The sequence below is a fragment of the Staurois parvus genome, unplaced genomic scaffold, assembly GCF_062004578.1.
Source record: "Staurois parvus isolate SC_StPar_1 unplaced genomic scaffold, SC_StPar_1.0 ptg000946l, whole genome shotgun sequence".
NCBI lineage: Eukaryota > Metazoa > Chordata > Amphibia > Anura > Ranidae > Staurois > Staurois parvus.
The window spans coordinates 1,389,760-1,412,433 of NW_028318742.1; the positions used below are offsets into that span (position 1 = coordinate 1,389,760).

A 22,674-nucleotide genomic window follows, 5' to 3' on the forward strand; every position below is an offset into this window, starting at 1 on the left:
AGCAGTTGGCAGCAGAGAGGAAAATAGCACTCCTCCTTAATCCTGCACCTCTCAGTGCAGCTGAAGCACCCCCTCATCTCTGCCTCCCCTGGTCTCAGCATTAAGCAGACTCTGGTAATGGATTCCACTCTTCCTCTGGTCCTCCTCCAGATCCTGCACTTTCTGCTTTCCAGCTCTGCCCCCACAGGGGGTGCAGGAAGGGTGTGAGATTCTTCATATCTGATATAATGGGAGGGTGGGGTGCTCTGGATCTAGTCTTACAGATACAACCGGCCCTTTGAGGGCAACCATAATGCTGATACAGCCTTTGATGAAGTGGAGTTTGACATCCTTGCTATAGGGTCGCTTGAGCAATAGCCCGGAGTCTGCTGGTGCTGCTGACATTACATCCAAGACACTATCACACTTTGAATGACACTTGAGCAGTCATGCGACACTGTACCCATATGAATTTTTTAGCATTTTTTTGAGACAGATAAAACTTTATTTAGGTGGTATTTATTCACCACTGGGATTTTAATTTTTTTGCTATATAAATGAAAAAGTCCAAACATTTTGAAAAAAAAGTGTTTTTCTTATAAAATTTTGCAAATAAATAATCTTTTTTCATAAATCGTGGACAAAATTTATTCATCTATCTTTTTAGTAAAAAAAAAAAAATAACCCAAATTAGTTTATAACCTAAAATTATAATTTTTCAAACATTTTTTGGACATATTTATTTAATTTTATTAGATTATTATTTATGTTTTTTTCTTTTAACATGCTGTCACCCTAGCAGTACAGTGTCACCATTGTGACACTGTACTTACTTGTGGGGGGCTGATGATTTTTTTTTTTTTTGTTTTTACACGGATTGCTGTTACACCCATAAAGAATGTAAAAGCAATCATTTCTCCTTCTCTCTGGCTGCATTCTTGCAGCCATTGAGAAATACTGTGTGAGCTGTGGTTGGTCACAGCTTGTCACATGGTACAAGGCTGTTGTGAATAGCCTTGTACCATGTGACCTCTGTGATCATTCGCATATTTCACACGTAGTAAGCAATGATTTCAGAAGTGACATCTTGCGAACTACTACTCATGTGATCACTGTTTGGCCAATCAATGATTACTTGATCGGGACCTTACACAGAGGTCCCGTACAGCGATCGGTGTTCCACTGTGTCCTCCGGCGGGCACCGGATCGCGGTGCCGCGCTCCCAGGGAGCACGCACAGGCAGAGAAGCGGGAGGACGTTTATAAACGGCCACCCGCTTCTGCAATGCTTCCTTCCAGCCTTTTATATACATGGGCCGGACAGGAAGTGGTTAAAGGATATTTTCACCTTTGGGAACATGTTACATGTTCCACCCATTTTTAGGGTGGAACATGCAACATGTTCCCATAGTTGCAGCTGCGCCCGCCGCCCCCCCTCCCTCTGACAAATAGAATGAGAAGTTCCCCCATACTATCCTTCAGATTTGGAAACAGTGTGGCCGTGCGGGGCTTCGCCCACACAGCTGCGTCATTCATTCACGAACGTCCGTGAATGAACTGCAAGTGTCGACAGCCTTAGCGGCTGTGGGCTTGTAGTTTTCAATGAATTACCACGGCGCTGTGGAGCACTGTGGTAGTTTATTGAAGCTTCCTGTCAGATGTCTGCTTGCTCATACATCCCTTATGGCAAGCAGATATTCTGACAGGTCTGCAGGAGCCCTGCATGGCATCAACGATCTACTGATCGCTGATGCAATGCTTTCCAGGCTACTTTGGACAAAAATTTAAAAAGTACATTTTTTTACCTACAAAAAAATTACCATTTATTATTTTTGTCCAAAAGGTGAACTTATCCTTTAAGGCTCAGTCCAGCAAAAACTTGCATCTCAGTGTTGTAAGAAGCAGGCAAACTGGTTTATACATTTTCATAATGGTTGCCCTAAATGTATTCAAGCAGGTGCTGAAGCACTGGTTCCAATGACAGAAAGATGACATTATTACAGGGTCGACATGAAGTTATAAAGCAAGTTAAAAAAAAAAATTAAAATCCCACCATTCCCACTTTATCGATGGTTTCTTGGACACGTTCCAGGATAATGGATATGATGTCGCTATGTGCGGCAGTAATAGAGGCTAGAAGCTCACGTCCCACTTTAGAATAAGCCTCTCTTGTGGATAGACTCACATACGATACCTGGGAAGAGAAAACGGAATGAAGCCAGACTTTCTCAAGACTTGCTAGGTTTTTTTATTAGACCTGTACTCACATGTTAACAAGTGGATCGAGTCTGTGAGCTAGTGATGATATCCAGCCAACGCTACAACTGTGTTTAAAGTAGACCTTGCACTGCATGCGTTTTAGAATGTACCTCACTCTCCTCCCTCTTGCTGAAACATTGACTAGAAGTGCTGAAAATGTTTGATTGTATATTGTATGCTGCCCCTCTCTGCCAATCCCTTCACTGGCTTCCACTAACCCAATGTATAAAATTCAAAATACTAACCCAACTTACAAAGCCATTCACAACATCGCCCCAACCTCATCCACAGATATCGCCCAAATCGCCCACTCCGCTCCTCCTCGCTAGCTCCCTCATCACCTCCTCCCACGCTCACCTCCAGGACTTCTCCAGAGCCTCCCCCATCCTCTGGAAATCCCTACCACAGTATGTCCGGTCAGCCCCCACCCTGTCTGCCTTTAAGCGATCTTTGAATACTCACTTCTTCAGGGAAGCCTACCCCACCTCCACCTAAGAACTGTACTTGAATCACCTCCACCACAGCTATCACCTTTTGTATCACCTCCCCCTTCCTTTAGATTGTAAGCTCCACGAGCCGGGCCCTCCTATTCCTTCTGTACTGAAATGTATTGTAATTGTACTGTCTCCCTTATATTGTAAAGCGCTGAGCAAACTGTTGGCGCGATATAAATCCTGTATTATAATAATAATAATTCTCACTTTTCCTCCAACTTCTATGGTACAAGAGGTGATGCCACTATCTTGTCATGGAGATCACGGAAAATGCTGAGTACTCCTAGATTGTAAGCTCCAAGGATCAGGCCCTCCTATCCCTCTTGTATTGAACTGTATTGTTGCTGTATTGTCTCCCGTTATATTGTAAAGTGCTGAGCAAACTGTTGGCGCTATATAAATCCTGTATAATAATAATAATACTCCAAAATTTGCAAAGGGAACTGGAGCCTGTTCTTACAAAGATCAGAGCTACTCAACAGTTCTCAGGATCTCACCAGACTGAAGATGACGTGGACCAGTGTACTACGAGCAGAAACTGGAGGAAAGAAAAGTATATTATCTAACATGTTTTGCCCAAGGTGTTTATAAAATGTGTCCCTTTCCTAAAATACTAAGTAAAAGCATAATAAAGCGGATTTTGCATTGTAAGTGCAAGGTCCGTTTTTAGCCTAGGTTTACAGTATGAATCGCACAGGAATGCAAAACCACATTCCTCTGCAATTCACATGCGATTCAGTGTAGTGCAATTTGAGCCCATTTATTTTGAATGGGCTCAAATCGCACAGCATCAAACCAAGGTTGTACATGCACCAATTTTCAGGGGTGTGGACATTTTTTTTTAAAAACTACTTGTTCAGTAAATCGTGTGTTCCAATCTACTTGCCCTCCTGACAAACAAGCAGGAAAAGCACACAGATCATGCTTCAAAGTGCTGGGCCAATCGCCAAGCTTCAGTGCTGTCCCATGAGAAGAAGGGAGCAAGTCACATGCCTGGTATTAGGAGCTTCCTTCTTTGGAAAACTCAAAGGCTGCCAAATTTCTGCCTCCCTGGTCATCCCTTCTTATCCAGGCTGCTGATTGGACAACAAAGGAACAAAACCAGAGAACTGAGGTTATGGCTGTGTTCACTCCTCATGCAAGCATCTTGAGGCCTCATACACACAGGACGTAAAAAATGCCACCTTTCCAGGCTTTTTTTTTCAGCACACACCTCTACGTTACCCTATGTGCCTATGCACAAATAGCTGTTTAATTGTGTATTAGCGTTTAGAGGCCACCAGTATGTTCACGAGAAAACAGTTTAGCCACAGAAAACACTGAACGCACCTAAACGCTAGGCACGTTTAGCAATTGAGAGTTCTGTCATACCAATGGCCAGAATAAATTAATATTCTGGCCAATGGAATTAATGAACTCCCAAAACGCTTGAAGCATCTAAACGTGCCAAAACACATGTGCAAAATGCGGCTTTAGTAATGGTTTTCAAGCTGTGTTTTTCCTGACAGGAACAAAGCATCCAGGGAAGGAAAACAATGTCCTGTTTGCATGAGGCTTCATTGTACAAGAAGCAGAAAGCCCTAGTGCCCCTTTCTCTTCCTTTGCCTCTGTGAAAGAGCGTTTTACCTACTTATACTAGAAGCAGTTAAACACATTCCCACAACATACTTCATAGATTTCCAAGGCGATGGTCTTGACCAGCTCTTTATCTACATCGTGCTGCTTAGTTTGAGCCATCTGGGCGAACGTGGTAAGAAGACAGATGCCCTCTGAACTGTTCATGGTGGAGAAATAGGCCTCAAATTTTTCATGATTTATCAGATCTATGAGTAAAATAAAACAAAGAGTTTAAAGGGTAAGGCTATAAGTTTCATGAGCTGTAAGCCATAATCATCACAATGATGACAAATCACGGCTTGAACTATCTTGCTTTGCATGTAATGAGTCTATCTCATATATTAGTTTCACCTTTTAAGTTGCATTACTGAAATAAATTAACATTTGCACGATATTCCAATTTTTCGAGTTTCACCTGTACTACTCACACTATATGGAATTGCATGGGATGCTTTTTGGAAAATCTTGCTGAAGGTGAACTTACACTTTAAAAATATATCGGTAAGTGAAAAGGTAGAATAAATACTTAAACTACTATCATGAAGTGATTTTTTTACATGAGGAGGGGGCCCAAATCTGATACGTTTACTTTGCAAATTTTTGGCAAAGTCTGCTCTAAAGCAACTCTGTCACACCCCCCCCAAAAAAAGGAAAAAAATCTGCAAGATATAAAGTTCAGACACTAAAATCTGGTAGTGTCCCAAGCTTACCCACTGCTTCCTGACTCCCATACATTCCTATTGGCCTCATCTTTATAAAGGGCTGCTTCACTGGCCAATAGGAATGTGGGAGAAAGGAAGAGGCAGGTAAGTCTTGATGGTACCTTAAAGTGTCAGAGCTTTATCCATAAGAATTGCCTGTCATTCAGAAGATTGGCAGACCTCTCACAACCCATGGTTCATAGTGAGGGACTAGCCTGTGGCCATCTACAAGCTCCGGTCTCTGGTTTGGCCTGGGACACATACATAGAGATATAAAACGAGATATAAAACGAAACACAACTTGGGGTTGCCCTGAAAGATTTGATATGATTTGGAGCCTGTGGACTCGGTGTCCCCTTACCGCTTGACCGGACTGGGTTCTGTGCAGACTACAAGTCCTTAGGTTATATACACTTTGATATACCATGGGGACTTTGTACCCCTTTTATTATATGTCACTGTATGAACTATGTACTGCTATTAGTGTACATGACATGTATTGTATCAGTCTCCAACAGGTTTGTTTTTATTACATCGTATGTATTTTTTTTTTTAGATGCGGAAAACTGAACTTCGGGCAAAAAAAAGAAACATTTTTCCCACGCAGTCGGGCTGTGCCTGCACTTCTATGATGGAACTTGTAGTCCTGCGGCTCTCAGGTTGCCTACCCCTGGTCTAGGGGAGAGGATAGAGCTGTATACTTACCTAATATAACTCTGCCCCAAATTACATCACCAATCTTGTCTCCAAATATCACCCAAACCGTCCTCTCCGTTCCTCGCACGACCTCCTGCTCTCTAGCTCCCTCGTCTTCTCTTCCCATTCTCGTCCCCAGGACTTCTTCAGAGCTTCCCCCATCCTCTGGAACTCTCTACCCCAATTTATCAGACTATCGCCTACTCTGCTCACTTTTAGGCGATCTCTGAAAACCTATCTCTTCAGGGAAGCCTATCCTGCCCTCGGCCAATAATGGAATCTTCTATTCTTCCTACCAGTCCATCCCCCTCAGTTATTCCTTTTGTACCACTAGCCCCTCCCTCCTAGATTGTAAGCTCCAAAGAGCAGGGCCCTCCTAACCCTCTTGTATTGAACTGTATTGTTGCTGTATTTTCTCCCGATATATTTTAAAGCGCTGAGCAAACTGTTGGCGCTATATAAATCCTGTATAATAATAAAATAATAATCCTCTGCTCCACCAGCAAACAGCGCTCCCCCATGATCCAGTGGTGGACTGTTCCTGACGTCTTCAGGTCTATGGGCTTGATGACAGTAGAAACAGTCTGGCTAGACCGCGGTGGGGGGGGTGGTTCAGGAGCCTCAGGGACAAGTCTTGTGCAGGGAGGATCAGAGGATTAGGTAGGAATATCTCCAATCCTATAGACAAAAGTGAGCAGTTAACCCTTGCAGTGCAAATTTTATTTTGCCTGGAGATGGGATTTAAATAAATAAAAAGCATCTTAAGAAAATTAAAAAAAAAGGAGAGAGAAAAAGAGAGAGCAAGAGAGAGAGAGAGAGGGGGGGGAGGGGGGGAGGGGAGAGAGGGGGGGGGGGGAGGGGAGAGAGAGGGGGGGGAGGGAGGGGAGAGAGAGGGGGGGGGGAGGGGAGAGAGAGGGGAGGGGAGAGAGAGGGGGGGAGGGAGGGGAGAGAGAGGGGGGGAGAGAGAGAGAGAGAAAGAGAAAGATATAAGACAAAGAAAAGGAGAAATACCGCTGAGAGAAGACTTGCATGTGGCCGCATCAACCACAGAGTACAGGCTCTCTACATTCTCGCTCTCCGCATGGTGCATGAGGTAGAAGAGCTTCCAGAGCATACCGTTCGACAAAGTTCCATAAGGCATCTCAGACATGAAGAGCCAAATCCCCAACCTGCAGAGCAAGAGAGAAGGCAGGACACATCACATGGCCATTGTTTATATACTGAATATGCCATGATGCCTCACTGTACATATGTGACATCTGTTTGTGAATCATCCCTTGTATTCACATAGCTCAACTGTCTACGGCTTCAAACATATGAGCCGAGAACTCTGGCCACCCACATCTGACAACCTGGGCAGCACAGTGGCTAAATGGGCAGCACAGTGGCTAAATGGTTAGCATTTCCGCCTGGCAGTACTAGGGTTGTTGCTTCGAATCCCAACCACGGCACCACCTGCCTGGAGTTTGCATGTTCTCTCTGTGCCTGCGTGGGTTTCCTCCTGGTACTCCAGTTTCCTCCCACACTCCAGAGAGACGCTGGTAGGTGAATTAGCTGCTGTCTAAAAATCTAGTGGAAACCCTTTCCAAAAATTTGACAGCGATTATAGCGGTAAAGGAGCAGAGGTAACGCCATGTTAATGCTAATAATTTCTGAATAGGAATGTCAAATAATCAAAATATACCCATCAGTCATAACATTATGACCACTGACTGGTAAAGTGAATAACGATGATTATCCCACAATGGCATCTGAAAGTGGGTGGGCTATACTAGACAGCAAGAGAACATGTTGTCCCTGAAGATGAAATGTTAAAAACAAAAGCAAATGTAATGATTTGAGCGACTTTCACAAGGGCCAAAGAGTAATGGCTAGATGACTAGGTCAGAACAACTCCAAAACTGCAGCTCTTGTGGGATGTTACTGGTCTGCAGTGGTCAGGAACTACCAAGAGTGGCCCAAGGAAGAGGAAAACTGACAACATGGGCGACCGAGGCTCACTGATGCATGTGTGTGTGGGGTGAAGGCTGGCCTGATCCAATAGAAAAGCTACTGTAGCTCAAATTGCTGAAAAGGTTCATGCTGGATCCTATAGAGAGGTGTCAGAACACTGTGCATCGCAGTTTGCTGCGTAGAAGCCAACAGGTCAGGATGCCCATGCTGACCCGTGTCTACAGCCAAAAGCATCTACAATGGGCATGTGAGCATCAGAATTGGACAACGGAGCAATAGAAGGTGTCTTCGAGGTGTTGACTTGATCTTCAATTTCTCCAGATCTCAATCCAAATCAAACATCTGTGGGATGAGCTGGAAAAAAAGTCCAGTCCATGGAGGCTGAACCTCACAACTTACAGGACCTTAACCTCTTGGTGCTGGCCGCACGCAAATGTGCAGCCTCCTGGCATCTGAGCCTTGACGCCGAGCGGCCGCACATTTGCGTGCAATTAAGAAAAACATATGTGCTGAGAGCGCTCCCAGCACACATGTCCGGTACTCATGGAAAGGTCCCAATCTCCTCTTTCAATCAGGACCGATCATGTGACCGCCGTGACAGCAAATCACGGCGGTCATACGACCCTAAAACCCCACCCCGCCTCCCGACTTCTGAAACCCTTAAAGGGCCGGGAGGCGCCGGCGCCAAGGGGTTAAAAGGATCTACTACTGACGGCTTGGTGCCAGATATTACAGCATACCTTTAGAGGTCTAGCCTTGATAGGTCAGGAATGTTTTGACAGTAAAAGGGACCTACTAAATATTACCCTGTTGGTCATGCTATGGTGGAGGTCATAATGTTATGTGTAACTCTGTAATCCATGCAAATTTCCCCATGTTTTAATCCTTTAAAAATACTGCATACTTTAAAAAAAAAAATCCTCTCTTCAATTGCCAGGACATTGAGTACACAGCCTTGGTAGTCAAAAGATTAACATGGAATGTTACAAGAAAACAAGGGGTGCCAAGTGCCCCAACTTTCATACCTCTTAGCCTTCAGCACATGAAGAACCGTAGTCAGGAAGAGTTCATCATACACGGCCTGCAGCTTCCCCAGTGAGTACAGCTCAGAGCTGTGCTCCTTGTCACAGTTACTTCTCAGGTACAGAGCCCAGTGGTCACTGATATAACACAGTGTCATCCTGCAGAATCATTTCAAATGTAAAGCATAACTTTAATGGAAACATTTTAACTACTTAATTTTTTTTTTTTCATTTAACATGAAATTCTGTGTCCCTCCCATGCCAGTTCATAATACAGGCGAGGAACCACTCTTTATTATACAATACCATGGCACTGAGATTCAGGCAGCATTGCCAAACATCTCAGTACTTTAGCGTTCATGCGTTTTTTTTGGTGTTGAGGTGCGTTGCAGCCCATTAATTTTGTACAGACAGTCTAATGCACCTCAATACAAAAAAACACGAGACTTGCAACCCAGTGTGGTATGGTTTGCAAAGGACCTTAGGATCATCTACAACAGCAGAGAAATTTTATATTAATGTGCTTTTGGTAAATGGGTTCTGACATTCAGAAGACTCGAAGACATAAACAACGCCATTTACCTGATAATGCGTCCTATTCTTTTCACAAACTGACGGTACCGCGCCCTGTTAAAGGTCTCCAAGCCCAGGGCCAGAAGCTCAACCAGGGAGTTAGCAAAGGCAAAGATCTTCATCATTTCTTGTGGTGTGGTTTTCTCAGGGAAATATTCCCCTAGGGAACACAGGAGATACAAAAAAGGCAAATGAAAAATACCATTAATACCACTGTCCATAACAGGAAATCCCAAATGACAAAAAAATGAAACATCTTGTCCCTATGGAAGACCAAAGAGGGATCCTCACAGGAAAAAGCCGCCAGCTCAGACATTGGCCCAGCCAAGTTGATGGCAACAAGAAAAACAACCATGCAGGTCCAAGTAGAGAGAGAAAGAACTCTTTTTTTTTTACATTTTTATTTAGACTTTAAAAAAAAATTAAAATAAATAAAAAGACAAAACATTTGACATAATCAGCATACTGTAGGTAGGCCATCAACAACAGGCTACAGCTGGCACTAGCAAATCCCCACCCCCCAGTATAGTCATGTCTCCCAGGTAAAAAACTTCAATAAGAAAACGAGTCTATTGAACACCAGGGTCATAATGTACAATAAATGGTAATAATCGGCAATAGAGCCCAGAATTAAAGCCTAATGCCTAGTGCATACGATAAGAAAATCAGACAAAAAATAAAACCACTTTTGGAATGATCGTCCAATATTCTGATCATTAGTACACAGTTTTCTAGAGCCTATCATGACAGTCCATGCAAAATTATCCAAAGAGACAAGTAAAAAAATGTTCTCATATGATAACAGAAAAAACTGTTTTCATTTACTCAGCACAGTAATGCTCCGAAAAAAAAATTGAGTGACCAAGACCATGCATGATCAGAAACATAAGAATACATTACAATACAATACATACATCATCGCAGGAAGTTGTATTCTGTCTTACGAGAATTTTCTAGTAACCTATTCGTTTTTGATTCGAGACTAGCATGCAAAAAAAAAAAAAAAAAAAGGACAATCATTTGTGCAATATTCTCATCATGTGTACCAGGCTTAAAGCAGAGTTCCACTCACCTGTCAAAAAATAAAAGTCAACAGCTACAAAAACTGTAGCGGCAGACTTTTAAAAAACAGCCACTTGCCTGTCCCTCGGTCCTGTGGTGTGTCCCCCGCAGCCCGTTTCACCAGCCGTCCTGGATTCCAGGAGGCCGGCATCTTCAGTGTGGGCACCCAGCTGTGAGTAGCGCTTCGCTTCATGAATGGTCCTGTAGTCTTCTGGGACTGGTCACGTGTCCCAAAAAACTACAGGAAGGGAGGGAGGACACCTTCCTTTGCCGATCACCTAGGCGATCGGACTGGAAATGGGAGTGGGTACCTGTGAAATTCGTGTACCCGCCCCCCCCCCCTTGCAGGTGCCAATCCTTAATGGGGTACAGGGGAGCAGTCCTTAAAGCGGAACTTCCCCTTTTGGGTGCAGCTCCGCTTTAAGTATGCCTCCCATAACCAGATGTATGTTCAGTAGAGAAGTAATCAGGCAATGAAAATGAGACATGGGGTGAATATGAGGAAGCAGGAAAGAAAACAACAAAAAACAACCATAGGCCACATCCCCCCCGGTCTCCCCCCTTCCCATGGGGAAAAAGGAAGGGGTATCAAGAAACAGGAGGTAGCTCTCCCTAGTCTAAACATAACACAAGCTAGCTGTAGCAGAATAGGTATCTGAAACTTACATAGTGCTCAAATTTCATAGGATTGTAATTATGTACACATTACTACCTCCACTTGCTGTATATCTTGCACCCTCAATAGCCAGTCTCTAACCATTGGTACAACCAGACATTTCCAGTGTACAGGTATGAGACTTTACCTGCGTTAAGGAGGTGGGGTGGCAGTGATCTTTTATATTTGCCCACTGATAAGGAAGTGACATGAAACAGCACAGGGAGAGAATCATCCTCCAGCTGATGTTGCAGGACTTGGCAATCAGGGTTCAGATCTCTGTCCAGAAAGGTTTGATAAGGGGGCAGTCCCACCATAAATGTAGAAATAAGCCTCTCTGTCCGCAGAGAGCAGAATAACTCTTATAGGCTTAAACTTAGATTTCTGAAATGCTTAAAGAACAAATTCAAATTCCAAGTAGACACAGGGGATTGCATTTGGGGTACTCCATAGGAGACCTCATACACAAAAGGTCCTAATCAGAAAGCCAACAGTGTCTGAAACAGAATATAAAGAGCAGAGATATGACCCCTGATGGTACTTAACGCTAAGCATTGGTAGATACCCAAATGCAGAAAAGAGAGGATCTGTTCCACTGTGAAACGCCTTGGGTTAAAGAACTTAAGACTCACATCAAGCAAAGTACACCTTCCTTATCCGATGACAGACCTTGCGAGAAGTGGACTTCCTAGCCTTAAACATAGGAATGACAGACTCAGATGCCCCTGACCCTTAGAATCTGAGTTTCAACAGCCATGCAATTAGTCAGTGACTGAAAAGCAGCGTGGGAAATCAGTTCTTGCATAGCAGATCTAGATGGTCTGGCTACAAATCTGCAAAAATTTATTCCAGGATGGTGTACCACATTCACCCTGGCCAAAGCAAGGCAAATGACAATCATCAGAATACCACTCTACTTGATCCTGAGGAGCAGGCGAGGAAGAAGTTTCATAGAAGGAAAGATATAGATCAGGGTGCACCGCTTCAACTGAGCCACTGCAGCATCCACTGCTTCCACCAGTGGATTCCTAGAACTGGACACATATGTGTCCAATTTGTCGTAGAACCTGGAGGTCCACATCCAGCATCTTCTCACCTGTGACACAGGCTTAGAACCTCTCCAGGTACAGAGATCACTCTCCCAGATCCAGATAGCTAAAAAAAATCCACCTGACAACTGCCATCACTGAAAGTGTATATGGTGGACATAGCAAGAGCGTGAAGTTACACCCAAGACAGCATTCTCTTCAACTCGCTTGTCACAGCGAGACTTCCTCCCTGATGGTTGATATATGCTACCAACTCGATCTGAAGCCAATGGTCATCCAACAGGTTAGTCCAACGCTTAATGGACATCCAGATTGTCCAGAGTTCCAAGACCTTGATTGGAGATCAGTTTTCTCCAATGATTATGTTCCCGATAATGACAGGGTGCATAAGTGTGACACTCCACCCAGCAGAATAGTATCAGTGCCCTGCTGAACTGCGTTTACTTCTATGGCAAAGCTAGCATAACACAAGGAAAATAATGGTGCCCAGTGACCAATGTCCAGCCCAATTAGCCTATTTACTTAGTGAGTCTTCAGAGACAGGACAAGTGCCAAAACGATACCAGCAGCTCTGATCTTGGAAAGCACTCCGCAGGTAACCTAAACAGAACCAATCTGGAAAGCACCCCCAGAAGCCCAGTGCCAGAGGGTTACTTCTAGGCTCGCTCTGCAGCATCCAGTCCAACGGGGTCCAGATATGGTTTGAACCAAATTTCAGGCTGAAGACTTGTGTGTTTTGCTATGTTTTTGGGGTTGTTACATAGGTACATAGTTAGTCTGGGTGAAAAAAGACAAAAGTCCATCCCGTTCAATTGGTTGTATTTGATACTTAACTAAAGTTGCTGTTTCACCATGGAGCCCCCATGCTTTCACATGACGCGGCACACAGGTGACCACAGACGCATGCATGATTGCAAGCTCAGAAAACAAGCTCTTACCAGCTTTGGCTGTGGTAATACAGACCTTGAATGTAAGGAAATTGTCAACTCTCACTGCAAGCAAAATGACCTTCTAAGGAAAACAGAACATTCCTAAAAGAAGAGTGGGCTAGCTGGTCGATATAGCCACATTCCTGGTATGAGTTGTTATTTAACCCCTTCACACCTAAGGGTAAAACAAATCTAAATGCCTAAGCACAATTTTCACAATGTTGACATGTGTTAGTAAAACCGTACATATCACTACTTTGTACATCCAAGTGAATTATACCGCGTTTTTTCAGGACAAATTTGGCTTTCATTTGGTGGTAAATGGTAAAGGATATCTCCTGATTTATTTTTATTATCAAAGGAAAACTGGACCAAAATAGTAAAAAAATTTTTTTTTTATTTAGCTGTGTGTTTCTTGTTACTACCATAACCTACTACCAAAGAACAACCCAAAATAAATTCTCCAGCTCTTGATGATCGCAGCGATACCATATATGTGTATGTTATTTGCACCCATACTACAGCCCAGAAACAATAGTGCGCATTTTGTTTTTGTCTTTTTTTTTTTTTTTTTACCTAAAACACACTGACACTAACTGACACTGATACCAATTTTTTTTTTAATCCTGACCTTTGACCCTGACCTTTTGACCTTGACCTTTGACCCTGACCCAAACAATAACCCTAGCACTGAACTAGATCAAACCTTGATCTAGGTATTTTTTCTTTATTTTTTATTTTATTTTTTTTTACAAACGTTTTTTTTTTTTTCTCTCTCTGCCAGGAGTTAGAGAGATACGATGTATCTCTCTTCTCCATTCACAGAGAACAAAAAACAAGGGGGCCGGGCTGCACAGTGACTGATCACTGTGATAGCCAATCAGAGGCTATCACAACAATCATGTGACCTGGAATCGGGAGTCCCGGGTCCCAATCGTTAGAACATGACCCGTGGCTCCCAGCACAATGACATGTACACAAATATGCAGCCCCACGGAAAAAAAGCCCAGTATCGTGAGGCTGCAAATTTGTGTGACGTCGGCGTCAAGGGGTTAAGGTAACCAGAATAACCATGATATTAGAGGCGTCATTCGATAGTTGTAAGGCCAACATTAATAGGAATATGTAATATGCAATTTCCCCATCACTCATGTTGAATAGCTGGATTTGAGTTATTTTGCTTGCCAGTGTCCAAAATTGTAGGCAGGAGTATAACCCGAAGGTTTAACATTACCTGTGTCCCTTAATGGACAAGAAAGAAAGTAATTTTAAAACAAACACTGCAAGAGATCTATCAAAAGACAGGGAATCTCTGCCAACGTGATTGAGAATGCCTAGCTTACACTTATATGGTAACTTAAAGTGGTTGTAAACCTTTCCATATACCCAGTGAAGTGACTGCCCTCAGGCGATACACAGAGATGAGACAAATCCTCCTACATAAATTGTTCCTGCTTACCTGCAGTCTTCTTTTCTCTACATCATCTACATTCAAAGTTCTGAATTCATAAAGCTTGTCTGAGTTCAGAAAAAATGGGGGTGGAGATCTGATACTATAGTCTACAGAGTTCAGTGGGGAGAGTTCTGAGAGCTGATTGGAGGGAAGGGACACACCCCCTGTCACACAGCACACAGGAACAGAGCTGAGGCTGTCAATCTGCTAAAGGTCCCTCCCCTGTCACAATTTTTCTCTTGGTGTCAGGAAAACTTGTCAGAAGTGACCCATGCTGATAGCAGAGGAATGAAGCAGTAGACGGAAATTAAACTTAGTACTCTGGATTGAGACAAGTACACATTATAGAGGTATATGCTTTGTTCCTATTTCATGCCTGAGGTTTACAACTACTTTAAAGTGACCCTGCACTTTGCCCGTACAACGATGCAAAGGATACTTTAACTACTTGCCGCCCAGCCACTGTACATATACGGCGGCAGGGCGGCACTCGCAGGCAAAACCACGTTTTAAAACGTGTGTTTTGTAAACAAATAGGGGGCACGCGCGAGGCGTGCCGCCGCCCTATTTGTCCCGCGGCTCACCGCCGCAGATGTCAGTCGCCGGGTCACAGCCGCTCCTTAGCGGCTGTTTCCCGGCGATCGGCGGCAAACAGTGACAGACAGCACAGCTGAAGTAGCTGTGCTGTCTGTTACTTCCTTGTCAGCTCGAGGATGAGCTGATCGAGAAAGAACAGATTCTCTTTCTCGATCAGCCTTGTCCCGCCCAGCACACACCCCGCCCCCTAGTAAAACACTCCCCTCACTCCTATAACCCTTCCCTGCAAAATAAAGTTAACCCCTTCCTCCCCATTGCCATTAGTACAGTGTCAGTTTTTTTTTTGCACTGATCACTGTATTAGTGTTTTTGGGGATGTCAGTGACCCCAAGTCAGTACCCCCCCAATGTCAGAATGTCCGCTGCAGTCCCGCCATAAGTCGCTGGTCGCTGCCATAAGTCCCTGATCGCCGCCATAGTTCGCTGATCGCCGCCATTATTAGTATAAAAAAAAACCTAAAAACCCCAGTATCTATACCGCCATTTGTAAACGCTATAACTTTCACGTAAACCAATTAATTTACACGTATTGGGTTTTTTTTTTAGCAAAGACATGTCGCAGAATGCATTTTGGCAGAAATTTATGACTAAATTTGATTTTTGCATTTTTTTAACTGGACATGTTTTATAGCAAAAAGTCCAAAATATTGTTTTTTTTTCCTCAAAATTGTCAGCCTTTTTTTTTATAGCGCAAAAAATAAAAACCGCACAGGCGATCAAATACCACCAAAAGAAAGCTCAATTTGTGGGAAAAAAAAGGATGTAAATTTCATTTATGTACCGTATTGCATGACCGCGCAATTGTCCGTTAAACTAGCGCAGCGCTGTATAGCAGAAAAATGGCGTAAATTGCAGTATCTATACCATAGTTTGTAGACGCTATAACTTCCACACAAAGCAATCAATATACACTTATTGGGATTTTTTTTTACCAAAAACATGGAGCAGAATACATTTTGGCCTAAATTTATAACCAACTTTGAGTTTACTATATATTTTTTATAGCTGAAAATAAAAAATATTGTTTTTCTTCAAAATTTGTGGCCTTTTTTTGTTTATAGCGTGAAAAATAAAAAGCGCACAGGTGATCAAATTACACCGAAAGAAAGCTCTATTTGTGTGAAAAAAAGGACGTAAATTTTGTTTGGGTGCAGCATTGCACGACCGCGCAATTATCAGTTGAATTAGTGCAACGCCAAGTAGCAAAAAGAGGCCTGGTCATTAAGGGGGTTAAATCCTCAGGAGCTCAAGTGGTTAAAGCTGCTGAGGACAAAATCTGCTGAACAGTTTTTGCTGCTATGTTGTAAACTTTACCCCCACCCCACCCCCCCCCCCACCCAATTATCAAAACATGAAGTTGGTGCTGCACAGTCACATAACTACTAAGCCATCATGGCAACTCCCTCTGTAACTATCCTAGAATTCCCGGTCATATCAAACAAGTATGTAATGTTACAGAATTCTCAAATAAAGGCCACAGATTGCGGTTTGGCCCTTCCAAATAAAACCTAGCAATAACACAGCGGGAGGATCTCAAACAATACATCCCATACTTGGACAAAAAGGCAAACAACAGTATTATATGTAACACCTATACACAAAGATAGGCATGTGTTCCCTGTATACCAGATTTATTATGTTACGATTTTTAAATATTATTTAGTGTGTCATACGGTGTGAGCAAGTCAGGGCTTACAAATTTCACACATCCCAAACCTTTGTTACGGGATCTAAGTATTGGGCTTGCTGCCCAATCAGGGTGCAGGTGTAAAGTAAACAATTACTGTACAGCAAAAGGCAAACAGACAGAAATGAAAAAAGCCCGAGTGCCAGAAAAAACTGCAGTGAGATTAGTCGAGTCCTCATATAACTGAGCTCTGCATGCATCAAGTACTGACCAGTTGAATGGATTGCTATACTGACTGACAAGCTCTACATGGACCTCATTGTCTCTACAAACAGCCCTTTGGTTTTACCATTCTGAAAAATGTGACCAGCCAATAGTAGCAAAAAAAAAAAAAAAACGTTTTGAATATCTTCTCAACGGAAGCAAATAGGGCCAAAATTCATGGAATATACAAGTTTTTTTTTAGTTTTTGTTTTTTCTTATACTGAAAGCAGCTTACCCCTTGAATTGAACCCTAGAACATTCTTGAAAAGTTCATGAAATGGGAACTGTCCCAAAAGGCAAATAAGGTCTTCTTCGGAAAGTAACATCCAGCTCGTCTCGGGGTCTTCATCCTATGACACAGGAGACATGGGAGGCAATGAGAATGTCTCAGAATATGCCATTCATTATTACAACAGGAAAATAAATGTATTTAAAAAGGATCTCCAGCAAATTAAAGCCCAACTCAATCCAATTTTTTTTTTTTTTTACTTTGGAAAGAGTGAGAAAGAACTTCTGCCAGCCTTTTGCTACTGTATGTAAACCTGTTGGGGCAACTTCTCATTTTGTTGTACTGACACCCATCTAGACAAGAAGAAAAGTGAAATCTCCCCCATGAAGAAACAAACAGAAAACAGAAATAAAAAGCCTTTCTCTTGCTTAGAGATGGGAAGGCCTGGAGAAAAAAAAAGGAAAAATTGGGAAAATATTTTTTTTTCCCAAAACCATTTTTGATTTTTTCCGTGAAAAATTTAAAAGAAAACAGAAAAAATAAAAAAAAAACAGGATTATGGAATATGCTTTTTTACAATAATAAAAATTATATCTATGACATGGCATTCAAACTATATAGCATGAAAAACTTTAAAGTGGTTATAAAGCCTTAAGGTTTTTCGCCTTAATGCATTCTATGCATTAGGGTGAAAAACCATCTGTGCTGCACCTCCCCCCACTTCTTTTTCTTACCTGAGCCCGATCCGATCCAGCGATGTGCATGAGAGCAGTAGTAGTAGTCTCTGTCTTCTATGGGCAGATTGATAGCAGCCTTTGGCTCCTGCTGCTGTAAATCAAATATTGTGACACAAGAGAGGGGGGCAGGGCTGAGCCGCCTACTCTGTGTCAATGGACGCAGACAGAGCAGCTCGGATGCAAGCCCACACAGGTGCCCCCATGGAAAGTGGCTTCTGTGGAGGCACCCGCCAAAGAGAAGGGGCCAGGAGAGCCAGAAGGTGACCCCAAAAGAAGAGAATCAGGGCTGCTCTGTGCAAAAGTATTGCACAGAGCAGGTAAGTATAGACACATTAGTTATTGTGTTAAAAAAAATTGAAGGCCTAATATCACTTAATTGAAAGATTTCTGAGAGTTTATAGTATGAAAAAGTCTTAAATTATTGCAAGTTCTCTCAGCTGTAGACAAGCAAATTCTGGAATACAATTCAAGTAACATTGTACTCCTCAATGAAGTTCTCAAACAAGAGAAATATGCATTTCTGCCACTGGGGGCACTGCAAGGGAAAGGCTCCAGTTTAGTTTGCTTGTGGGCTGCATCTTGTACCTTCTACAGTTGGGTGATTGTTGGGATACAGTAGATGATAGTTTATATATCTTTATAATCTTTAAATGATTCCTATTAAAGTTCTCCACCATCACGGCATAATGTTTCCCTATAGTCTGATCAGTAAATTGGTTTTTCTTTTCCTCCTCTCAGTAAAATGGTGCAGCCAACATCTAGAGTTTGGAAACATTTCCACAGTGCAATATCTGCTGAGCAAGGGTGCAATTTGCAAATATTGTAAGAAATATTCTTTTCCAAATGCTACAAGGATGAAAAAAACACATCCTTGCATGACAGAGGAGCCCCAAGGACATTAACATATACTTTATGGAATGAAATGATGAGGACCATAATAAAAGTGCAAGTAGCTTTTCCCTCAGTCCAGAAACTCTGCTATTGGTAATAAGGGGAAAATTAGATTTTTGTTTTTAAAGTTGATGGTTTCTTGTTTTTTGGTTGCTTTTGAGAGAAAGGGAGTGGTTACTGGTTCTCATGTATAGTTGAAATGTTCTCAACATATATAATAAGAATTTAAAAAGCAAGTTTAGTTTATTCACTGCATAATCTTTGCTTTAATTTCAAGCATAATACTTTTTTATACACTGCATTTCACTTTCCCAGTGTAACAAAATGACTTTCAACTGGTAAAAATACTCCACAATGAATTTTTTTCTTTTTTTTTTTCCCATGGCTTCAAAATTTCAAGAAATTTACATCTCTATCTTATTCATGATAGAAGTGCTCAGGGATTTAAAGCTGAAATTTGGGTTTAACAAGTATTGTCTACCTACAACAGCTAGTGTATTCGTAAACGTATCTTAAACGAATCTTGGTGTGCTTTGTGTATATCTTCCACATTTGTGCAGAAATCCAGCATGAAAGAGCTTGTGCCAAATGTCTTTGTGCAGGAGTAACCAGTAATACAGACCAGTCACTGCTGCTCTCTGTCCTTGTGCAGGGTGACTGGTCTGGTCTCCTCCCCCTCCTGTAGTTTTCTAGAGGCAGTCTGTTGTGGGTGGGGCCTATTGGGTCCCTCCCACAGCTCTGCTCCATGCACAGGTTATGTAAAGCACACAGATGAAGTCACCACTAGTTTTTGCAAAATAACAGCTTTAGTAAATTTTATTTATATATATATATATATATTTTTTTTTATTTATTTTTTTTTTATTTATGAATATGTTGAAAGCCTATGTTAAGTAAAACCTAAAAAAAAAAAAAAAAAAACACTCACCAAGAGTTGTAATTTTTACCTGGTCACAACTTACTAAACTACATTACTGGAGATGACAGAAGGTTTTCAGTGATTTGGTACAAAAGCCACATCCCCAGATGACAATGGTGACCAGTACAAAGAGTGGATGAATCTCCGCAATGGGGACACAGACAGCAATAAAAATCTGACAGAAGGGCTAACCTTTCCCCACTCCACCCAAAACTTAAAAAAAAAAAAGAAGGTTTTGCCCTGAGATACACTTTTTTTCTAATTACTGCCATTAATATTCTTCCAAGTCACAATACATGTCAAAAAAACATGTGTCCAGCACTATGCAGATGCGTCTTACCTCCTCGCCTCCCTCATCCACCAGTGTCCAGTTTCCGGACTCTTTTCCAGCTGAGGATCCTTTTTTCTCATTGGGTTTCATGTGACACAGGAAGTCAACACGGTTTCTACAACGAAGATCAAGAATGTAACGTTACCCCCACATTAGATAATGAGAGCATCCACTCTCCTGGTAGAGATCCTGCTTCACAAAAAAAAAAAAGAATTGAGCAATCCAGTCTAAAAATGACTGGTTCTACTGATCGTTAAGATACAAACTCCAAGCAAAGAGCTATAGTAAATATAAACCTGAAATATCCATAGAATACATGAGCCGATTTATCTGCTTAAAGGACAACGTTACATTTAAAGAAGTTGTCCTTTAAGAACACAGAACCTAATCGAAGTGTTGATTGCCACTTTAACCACTTGCCTACCAGGCACTTATACCCCCTTCCTGCCCAGGCCAATTTTCAGCTCTGTCACACTTTGAATGACAATTGCGCGGTCATGTGACACTGTACTCATATGAAATTTTTATAATCTTTTTCTCACAAATAGAGCTTTCTTTTGGTGGTATTTAATCACTGCTGGGTGTTTTATTTTTTGTGCTATAAACAGAAAAATGCAAAAGAAAAAAGGTTTTCTTTGTTTCTATTATAAAATTTTGCAAACAGGTAATTTTGCACTGATAGGCAGCACTGATGGGTACTGATAGGCAGCACTGATAGGCAGCAATGATGATGCTGCACTGATAGGTGCCACTGCTGGGCAGCACTGATGGGTGGCACTGATGGGCACAGGTGGCCGGCATTGATGGGTACAGGTTGGTGAAACTGCTGGGCACTGATCATCAGGGCACTGATCATCAGTGCCCTGATGATCGTTGCCAATCCGTCCTCTGACAATTGCCGGTTATCGGCAGTACTTTCCTCACAGTGACAGCGTGAGGAAAGTGCAGCTGATAACCGGCAACTGCATTTACCGGTTATCTGCTGTGTCATTGGACACAGCTGATCACGTGCTAAAAGGCCACCGTGATTGGCCTTTTACCGTATTCCGTGATCAGCTGTGTCCGTAGGACACAGCAATCACTGGCAGCGCTGGGGGCGTGTTCTGGAATGACATCCATGGACATCGTCCATCAGACAACCGAGCTGTAGCCGTCCTTCGGCTATAGCGTGGCAGGGAACTGGTTAAGCAAGCTGCTGGCACGCTTCAGAATTTCTTGTAGCTTGATCAAAGCCTGCTAGCAGCTTGGTTAATGTGACAATCAACACTCCTATTAGGATCTCTGTTCAACATTTACAAATTGGAGCTGAACGGTACTTTAAAAGCTTTCACAAAGCTTGCTGAAAAGCTCTGCAAATGCTTTGTCAAAGCTTGATGTTCACACTGCTCTTATACAAGCTGAAGCCTGTGTAAAACAGGCCTATTTGAAACCAATACAAAATTCTTCCAACCCGAACCACGATTCTAGGGAACTGCTTCTCTAGCCAGTGCCTTAAACTAGCCTCTCAGGAGTTCTCGTGACATCTGGAGACATCATACCTGACAGGACACATAAGCACGGCAAGCTGCTGCATGAAGTGGAATACGCCGGCTGGATTGTGCAAAACTCGGACCTGTAAAAAACAAATGGCATTTCAGAAACTGCGTGAATATCATCCTGTATTTTCATCAGTATGGGAAGACATTATTAGATACTGGGTGCTTTTCTAACACAGTCTAAAATCTGCAGGAAACCTTCACTAGTTAAAACATTTGTAAACATCTGAAATGAAAAATGAAGAGCATATCCCTCTATAGTGTGTGCTAACCGTAAGGCCAAAGCACCTAGTGCGATTTCTGTCTGCTCTGTCAATCCTCTGCTATCTGCTAAGTCATTTCTGGTCTATGCAGTCACCAGACAATTCCAGGAGATGGCCTCACCCTTGTCCAGGACATAGAAGCCTTAGCTGTACAGGGTTCCCTATGAAAGTTTTTAGAAGGGAGTGTGTCCATTTCCTCCACTCAGGTCTCAGATCACACTCAGCTCCCAGCTCTATCCTGTGCAGTGTGTGACTTCAGATCCCTGCACCCCTGCTTTCTGTAGTTGAGAACTAGCCTTTGATCTGTCTGTTTTACAAGGCTGTAAATAAACATGTACAACTTATGTAGGAGGATTTGTTTCATTTCTGTGTTTCACCTGAGGCCAATCACTTCACTAGGCATTTGTAAGGGTTTACAACCACTTCAAGGCCTCGTTCACACCATACATGCAGAAAAACTGATGAAAACTGATGCAGAGATTTCACTTGCAGAGACAACAGTTTACATCAGTTTTCATGCGAGCCCCATTGAGTTTTATACAGGTTGCAGATTCCTGCGCAGAAAAAAAACCTGCACGTGATACTAGTGTTGTGGTGTGAAAAATCACATAGAGAACAATTGATTTCCTTGCGCGCTTGCAGAATGCGTGCAGAAAAGCTGATGACTCTGCACCATGGTGTGAATGATCCCCAAGGACTGTACTGTAACTAAGTATACCAGGAGCCTTGATAGCCGAAGGACTGCTACAGCGTGGTTGTCTGATTCTGGGACAACGTCCATGGACGTCATTCAAGAACATGCTCCCTTGCGCTCCCCCAGCACTGCCGGTGATGCAGTCAC

The 22,674-nt window shown here is 42.5% G+C and overlaps 1 protein-coding gene across 1 annotated transcript in view; it reads right to left on the reverse strand.

The window, feature by feature from the left end:
* EPG5 (ectopic P-granules 5 autophagy tethering factor) overlaps positions 1 to 22,674 on the reverse strand; it is a 210,699-nt gene that overhangs the window by 116,715 nt on the left and 71,310 nt on the right. Inside the window, exons 6-13 of the mRNA XM_089656878.1 lie at positions 21,574 to 21,647; positions 20,045 to 20,150; positions 17,164 to 17,278; positions 9,303 to 9,453; positions 8,724 to 8,879; positions 6,757 to 6,914; positions 4,400 to 4,554; positions 2,032 to 2,172 (exon numbers count right to left, since the gene is read on the reverse strand). Of these exons, the coding sequence (XP_089513004.1) occupies positions 2,032 to 2,172; positions 4,400 to 4,554; positions 6,757 to 6,914; positions 8,724 to 8,879; positions 9,303 to 9,453; positions 17,164 to 17,278; positions 20,045 to 20,150; positions 21,574 to 21,647 (1,056 nt within the window). The remainder of the gene's footprint in view (positions 1 to 2,031; positions 2,173 to 4,399; positions 4,555 to 6,756; positions 6,915 to 8,723; positions 8,880 to 9,302; positions 9,454 to 17,163; positions 17,279 to 20,044; positions 20,151 to 21,573; positions 21,648 to 22,674) is intronic.